General features: G+C 36.0%; 1 protein-coding gene across 1 annotated transcript in view; it reads left to right on the forward strand.

Moving 5' to 3' along the window:
- Positions 1-2,903: 2,903 nt before the first annotated feature.
- LOC110174420 (meprin A subunit beta-like) overlaps positions 2,904-8,356 on the forward strand; it is a gene marked incomplete at its 5' end in the record, with an annotated part of 7,249 nt that continues 1,796 nt past the window's right edge. Inside the window, 11 exons of the mRNA XM_055163464.1 lie at positions 2,904-2,949; positions 3,028-3,050; positions 3,474-3,558; positions 3,648-3,765; positions 3,848-4,026; positions 4,096-4,314; positions 4,792-4,953; positions 5,027-5,257; positions 5,913-6,365; positions 6,434-6,607; positions 6,677-6,776. Coding sequence (XP_055019439.1) covers positions 2,904-2,949; positions 3,028-3,050; positions 3,474-3,558; positions 3,648-3,765; positions 3,848-4,026; positions 4,096-4,314; positions 4,792-4,953; positions 5,027-5,257; positions 5,913-6,365; positions 6,434-6,607; positions 6,677-6,776 — 1,790 coding nt within the window. The remainder of the gene's footprint in view (positions 2,950-3,027; positions 3,051-3,473; positions 3,559-3,647; positions 3,766-3,847; positions 4,027-4,095; positions 4,315-4,791; positions 4,954-5,026; positions 5,258-5,912; positions 6,366-6,433; positions 6,608-6,676; positions 6,777-8,356) is intronic.

Raw genomic sequence — 8,356 nt, forward strand, 5'->3', positions numbered from 1 at the left:
ACCCCTCTCAGACCATTTTTTCAATGTGGCTATTAGTAAATATGAAATAAAAGCTTTACACAACCTATAACTCACTGTCCCTCGCATGTCCTCACTCAGTATTATGAGCTCTGGCTTCACAGTGTAAGAAGTATCTGGCTCTGTGCTAGATTGAATCTTTTAAGGCAAAATCTCCCTCCCTTTTCTCCAAAAAGAAGAATAATCAGCACTTACCAGATCAGCTATATGTAGATTAATTGTCCATGATGTTTGCTCTGAAACTGTTGTAAAAGCTTTAAGCTTGTCCAAGAAAGGGTGGAAGTAAAAGGCTGGAGACAAACTGGATGTCTTAAGCAGGAGAAGTTTATTTACCGTCAAGACTTGAAAAGTCAACATAGTATTATTTCAAAAGTGAACATTACTATGTTCACTTTTGAAAAAATCTTTGAGTGTTCAAGCCCCTTGACTACGTTTCTAAAGGAGGAGGTTTATAAAACAAATGTGGTGAGACTATGAAGGCCAGTAGGCACCAGATGGCACAATTTATATAATGGTGTGCCAATGGTATGCCAAGGGAAGATGATCATGTTACTCTAGCTCCTGTGAATCGATGTTAAACTGTGAGGTTCATGGAGGATAAATTACTTAAATTCTCTTACATAAGATACCATTTTCATTTTTGCACTGTATTTTCTTACCTCATGTCTTGGAAATAGCCTAGATATATATTTGTATTTGTATTTAATTTAACTAATCTTTTACTAATCTCTGGCCATGATCCTGCTTTTATTCTCGCAAACACAGTCTCATTCATACCCCAGTGTACTTCAACACTGGAGGCAAGGTGGATGGAGTGCCTTGCCCAAGGTCACAACAACAGAACTAAAATATATTTATCATATATGTGCTATAGAGACGTATTTAACACTGACAATAATGTATAACTGTTAACACATGACAAAGGAGACAGCAGTAGAAACCTGTCTGAATGAAACTAGTAGCATAACCAGTAAAACTGCACATTATTGACACCACAGTGCAGACGATCACCCTATAACAATACCATTCCAAAATCCCACCTGTCAGCAACTATTGTCTGTACTGTCATTACTGTACGAACACATCACAGAGTTTTCCAGCACATTTGTTGTGTTTTAGTACGGTATATGCTGAAAATGACAAATACTAGATAATACAGTTATGGTATGGGATGTATTCACACTTAGGTACTGTTCTGATGGTTCATCATCACTTCCAGTGTCACCTTTTTGCTTTAATTCTTCAGTGTCTTCACCTTTTACTGCAGATGACTGTAACTGTACAACTATGAGTGGAATTCACTTAGGACATGCAGGAGTTGTGACATTTCTGAAGCACAGACCTGACTCAAATGCCTCACATAATTTTTTGTTTTTAGTTTAATTTTTGAATTATTATTATTAACCATGGAAACATTTTCTTTTCCAGATATCTCCGGTTGGATCAGAAAGATCAGAAAATATGCGGAGTGTGGCTGAGTGGCTAGCATCACAAGAAGAAGGTTAGTTAGTTAATGAGATGGGGACAGTGCACAATATAATGTACATTAACCTTAACAGGAGAGACGCATTGTACCAGGTTTCCACCTGTAGGTTAATTGATTGTATTTATATTTATATTGCATTTGTATTGACCTTAGTCATCAGCTATTCTTGCTGGAGACATCAATGGGGGAAACCAGAGTGTGTGGAGGAAACTCCACACAGAAACCCAACCTGGGGATTGAACCCAGAACCTTTATTGTTGTGAGGCATGACTGCTAGCCACATAACCACTGTACTGCGGTTCAAGTCCTAGACCACCAGAGGTTTTCTTTGAGGAGTTTCTATCTGGCAATTTCAGCATTTTCTGGTAACTCCGGTTTCCCCCATCAACCCAAAACAAGTGCATGCTAATAGGTAAAATCCTCCATAATGTCCTCACCATGTCTAGCTCAAAATCTGGAGATGGGACCACAGTCGCTGCTCTGTTGCACCCACCCACAACTACACAATTACAGTTAAACTTGTTTCATCAATCAGCTTTTGTATACAACCCAAATGTAAAATTCTCATAATGAGTACTTTGAATAGTATTTTTCATGCACACGTTGTACTTTTACATAGTACAGTTTTGGCAGTAGTTATTTTTACTAGCACTGGAGTACATAATTAACCATGTGACTGTACTTTTACATTCACATTTTTCAGTATTCTTTCCACAACTGCACATGGGACATAGGATGGGCTGTATGGAATTAATTTACATACTTTACATTGTGTATATGTCATCGACGCAAAACTGCACTACAAAGATGGTGATGACATGTGAGTGTGATAACGTATGTGCATTGTATTCTAACAGTATTTAAAGCAGACAGAAGAGATGTAGCCCTGTTACAATGGACAAGTTATCTTAAAAGACAGCTTTGTGTACAAAAAGTCCCTGGTCAGCCACTAAAGAACCAACTGAATATTAAAGGTAAATGAAAAAAAAAAAAATATATATATATATATATATATATATATATATATATATATATATATATATATATATATATATATATATATATATATGCATATACACACTTTTGAAATGTATTTTATCATAGTGTTGTTATGTGTGTATGCTTTCTTATTGTAGATGGAGCTATACTTCTGTCTCCTGCTCTTTATGGTCAATCTGACACATGCATTGCCTATGTCCCCACAGCAAGTCAGTATTTATTTTGTGAACAGAAATGTAATATAAGAAAGCAATGTTTATATCCTTAATATTAATTATCTTTTTTTTTGACAGAAAACAAAGGAGACAGTTCCAGATATACTAGGAAAGTACATTCTTAGATTACATATATATTTATTTTATATTTCCATGTTTCTCATTCAAACATATGTCAATTAAATTTTCCAGACATTGGGGGAGACAAGGACATTACCGAAATAAACAAGGGTTTGGTTCCTCTTCTTATTCATCTATAAAATCTATTTTAAATAATGAAATTATAACTATACGTGTTCTTTTTTTCAGACTTGGAAGATGATATCCTTGTGGTGAGTGCACTTTGTTCAGTTGTCAAAATAGATGTGGTGGAAGAACTACTCAGTTTTGTTACTTAAGTAAAAGTGCAGATACTGGAGCCTCAATTTTTAGCTGAATTTTGTTGATTTTTTTATTGAAACAATGGAAATTATAGTTTTTCTAGCTGTTTTTCTAGTATTCAGTTTTTGTTTTGTTTGCTTATCCTTTTCAGCAGGTCTCAAATAATAATTTTATGTTTTAGTCCAGTTACAAAATGTAGTGGAGTAGAAAGTACAGATACTTTCTCTCAAATGTAGAGAAAGTAAAAGTATCCACTTTTAAATCCACTTAAGAAAATACAGATACCTAAAATTCACAATAAAGTACAGTACTTTATTACTTTTACTTGTTACATTCTACCACCACAGTTTCAGTTTACTTTTGATTTTTTTTAGCCAAAGGGCCTCCAAAGAAGTTCAGTCAACAGCCCAAGCAAACTCTGGTCCCTACCAGTGCCATACATTCTGGATAGCAGCCTGGGTAATAATGCTATTCAGTCAAAACCACACATCTTTTGTTAAAGTCTCTCCACAGATAATTATTTTGTTCTCCCAACATGACAATGCCAGAGCTGAATGCAAAAGGAGTCATAATGCAAGCAATGGACCAGTTCAGACTAAAGTCGTGCATTGACTTCAGTATTTGGAATGATGAGAAGTATTACATCTCAGTTCAAAAGCTTGGCGGGTATGTGTTTCACTAATCCTGCTGTCATGCTAGGTTAACTAAACAAATGAGAAAGAAAGAAAACTTGGTATGTCTGCCCTAGGTGTTATTCATATGTTGGACGGACATTTTTCAATGGACAGGATCTTTCCATTGGAACATACTGTGACTCCAAAGCTGTAGTTGAACATGAGTTTCTCCATGCTCTTGGCTTTTACCATGAACAGTCCAGATATGACAGAGATGAACATGTCACAATTCAATTCCAAAACATCATAGAAGGTAAGAAAAATTACATATTGTTCAGCGTCTCTAGGCCAACCATAATCCCTTGATGGCTGTGTATTTCAGGGTATGAAACTAACTTTGAAAAGCAGAGCGAAAAGTACACCACCAGTCATGGAGTCCCTTATGACTATATGTCGGTGATGCACTATGGACCTTTTGCATTCAGCAATGGGAACGGCTCTACAATCACAACCAAAGACCCAGCGTTTCAGGACATTATTGGTCAGAGGTTGGAAATGAGTTCTAGTGACGTGAAGGAGCTCAATCTTCTCTACAAATGCAGTGAGTAGTCTCAAACTCGCAAAGGAGAGACTGGGTTGGTATTCTAACTCATTTTTTATTGTTTATGAACAAGAAACAAACAAACAAAAACAGATAAGTGCAAATAGTGTGTTGTTAAGCATATTGAGTAAATGATTAAATCACTTTAGCAATAAAAGTTATTGCACACCTGCATATATAATATTGTCAGTAATAAAGATTATATACACAATCTTATACTGTATATTGTACATCAGGTTATTTTTTATGATTTATTTATTTCAAGCAGATTAATGAATACACCTTATCTTCATGCATGCCCTTATTTTTTTAGATTTTCATTTTTATATTAGTTTATATTATTATTCTTTGCTTATGTTTGGGAATTTCTTTTTATAAAAGTAATAATAATATTGTAAATTTTGCGTTGTCATAATGTAATATGTGATTTTTACATGTTCTATAAATACAAACGTACGTATGCTCCTTTCTGCATAGATTCCACCATCGCCTTCAAAATGCACTGCAGCTTCTCTGATGGTTCCACGTGCCAAATGAGTGGCTGTTCTCAAAGTAGTAAGGGATGGGAGAATGTTACATCAGCTCCAGGAGGCCCTGCCACAGACCATACCAATCTAATGGATCACAGCAAAATGGAGGGTATAAATAAAACAAATCAAAATAATAATCTTTGTCATCTGCATGCACATCACATCTTTCATAATAATTACAGATAAGATTCCAAGTAGCTTCATGCATGCCAGTACAGCCTTTGGTGTAGAGGGGGAGTCGGCGTGGCTGGAGACCAGTAGGATGACCCCCAATAGATCATGTCATGTCCAATGTCTGCAGTTTTACTACTTCCACAGTGGACATGAGTCTGACCAACTCAACATCTGGATCAGAGAGTTTCAGGATGAGAATGACTTTACTGGCCAGAGCCGGATGATTGGACAGATCACTGGTATGCTTTTTTTTAATACAATGTATATGCACATGTAAATATCAATAATAATGAGCAAACATAAAATATGAGTTTAGTTAAAGGTGCACTGCATAACATTTCTACTGAAGGGTCCTCCACCTGTTTGTATCCATGGAAATGTTATTGCTGTCTAATGTTCCACAGTAGATTAAAGATATATCTATCATGAGGGAGACAAGCAGGTTACAGCACTACCCTACATTACAATTCAGATCTGTAAAGAGTCACCACTAGTCACAGAAGAATTATTGTGTTTTTAAGAAAAAAAAAACACCTGCAATGAATAAATGCTAGATGGATATGTTTAATGTCATATTCCAGGAAAAGCAATAACATTTCCATGGATTAAAATAGGTTGCACAGTGCACCTCAATATGGGTTGTTATGCCCCTATTGTGTATTGGCTATCATTAGCATTGGCTAGCATTAGACTGGCCTCTTCAGTAAAAACATAAACTACAGGAAATTTTAAAACAGTTCCTCAAAAGTTCCTTGTCTGATTTTGCTCAATATAGTGCTGGTAGGTTTAGGTGACAAAAACATGTAAATGGATTGTCACATAGTTTGGCCTCATGAGTCTTTAATTGAACAATGCATTTTCTCAGATAAAAAATACAGATTTGTTTTTCTCCAGGTAATAAAACCTCTTATTGGAAGTACCACCATGTTTCTATCAGTGCCACAAAGTCCTTCCAGGTGGAGTTTGAAGTTCAAAAAGGAGCTGGGAGTTCCACAGGCGGCTTCTCAATCGACGACATCAACCTATCAGAGCTGACGTGTCCTCATGTAGCCATCCAGGTTGATGATTTTGAGAATGTTTTAAAGTCTAGTGATTACAGCTCATTGATTTTTAGCAAAACCCAATACACAGAAGATGGTTATGCATTTAGAGTGGCAACCATACTCTACAGAAGCTATTTTGGGTTGCTGATTCAACTAGTGGAAGGCAAAAATGATGACAAACTTCAGTGGCCACTCCTGAATAGGCAGGTTACCTTTCAAATGATAGACCAAAATCCCAACATTCAACTCCAAATGTCCAAGCAGAGAAGCATGACCAGTGATATCAACCAGAACATTACTGACGGTGAGCTTATATATATTATCTTGCTTTCTATAACAAACTAATTTAAAAAAAAATCTTCTTGTGATTAGGTGTCAATGTTTGGGACAATCCACGAAAAGTTGGAAGCTCAACTGTAGACGAGAATGGTCAGAAGATCTATGCAGGTCCACTGATCGGCAGAACATATTTTGCAACTTTGGAAGACATCAAAATGAGAGGTTTCCTTAAGGGAGGGAGCGCAGTTTTTGCCTTCACCTTCCAAGGTAGGCAACAAAAGTGAAAATGTACACTATAAAAATTGATTTTTAATTCTAATAAAAATATATTTTCAGACATAACTCCTCTCATCGATGGAAGTTCTCTGCCATGTTCTCCCCCACCAAAAGTGACTCAGCCACCAAAAACTGAAGAAAGGGAGCCATGTTCATCCAGGTATCCCACTACTAAAATTACAATGATCAAAATGTAGACTTCTAGATATATTGAAAACCCTATAGGCTTTAATCAACAATCATTACAAAAAAGTTTTATTCAATTTCGTCACTTCTCAGAAAAAATGTGCGCTTGATATAGCTTAGTTATATTAATCAAGGAAGACAAATTTAACACCAAAATAAGCCACAATTTATGACACGTCCAACATTACCAACCATGAAGTCCAGACTGCCAAGACAGTGACCAAATCAATGTCAAGCTAGAATGGATTCAAAGCCAAAAGAAAGTCATGACGAAAACAAAACAAGACAACTACAACTACTACCTCTTTTTTGCACAGATTCCAAACCACCTCTGCACCACTACCAACAACTCCTGAAACATCACCTCCTAAAGAAACTACAAGAACATCATCAACACTTGAAAAAGTAACAACCCCCCTAATAGAAACCTATAAAACAACTGGAAAAACAACGATTTCTGAAACAACTGAGAATACCAAAACTCCTGAAAAAACCACCTCTGAAACGTGTAAAATTACAACTTCTAAAACAACTGAAAAAACAAGTCCTGAAGTAACAGCTCTCAAAACAACACCCGAAACAACAATAACTACAGCACCCGAAACAACATCAGCCATGCCTGAAACATCAAAAGCAACCACTTCTGAAACAACAATGCTTAAAACAACTGAAAAAACAAGTCCTGAAGTAACAACCCGAAAAATAACAACTGCTGAAACATCAGTCTTCAAAACAACAGAAACAACACCTGAAACAACAATCTTTGAAACAACTGAAGTGACAATTCCCAAAACAACCGCTGAAACAACGAAAACAACACCCGAAACAACCATTCCTGAAACATCAAAAGCAACAACTTCTGAAACGACAATCCTTGAAACAACTGAAAAAACAAGTCCTGAAACAACAACTTTCAAAACAACCACTGAAACAACAAAAACAACACCCGAAACAACAATTCTGGAAACATCAAAAGCAACAACTTCTGAAACAACAGTCTTGGAAACAACTGAAAAAACAAGTCCTGACGTAACAACTTTCAAAACAACTGCTGAAAAAACATCAACCCTCAAAACAACAGAAATAACAATAACTACAACACCTGAAACAACACCAGAAACAACCACTCCTGCAACATCAACAACAACTGAAAAAACAAGTCCTCAAGTAACAACTCTCAAAACAACAACCGCTGAAACATCAATCCTCAAAACAACACCGGAAACAACAATAACTACAACACTGGAAACAACCACTCCCGAAACATCTAAAACAACTTCTGACACAACAATCATTGAAACTACAGAATTAACAAGTCCTGAATCAACAACTGGTGACAGGTACTCCCATGTATGATCTGAACTTTTCTTACCAGGCTTCATTCAACATTTGGAAACCTTTGTGTAAATCCATTCTAATCCTGTCAGCAGCCAAAAGTTTATTTAGACTAAATATAACTAGAGTATAGATAGTTATAATTTTACTGTAGAAGAGTGCAACTATTATAAACGTTCCAGTAACTTTTTATAAATAAAGCCTTGTTTCTGTACTACA

Source organism: Boleophthalmus pectinirostris, unplaced genomic scaffold (assembly GCF_026225935.1).
Source record: "Boleophthalmus pectinirostris isolate CB_2022bp ecotype Guang Dong unplaced genomic scaffold, ASM2622593v1 HiC_scaffold_6, whole genome shotgun sequence".
In the NCBI taxonomy this organism is placed as follows: domain Eukaryota; kingdom Metazoa; phylum Chordata; class Actinopteri; order Gobiiformes; family Gobiidae; genus Boleophthalmus; species Boleophthalmus pectinirostris.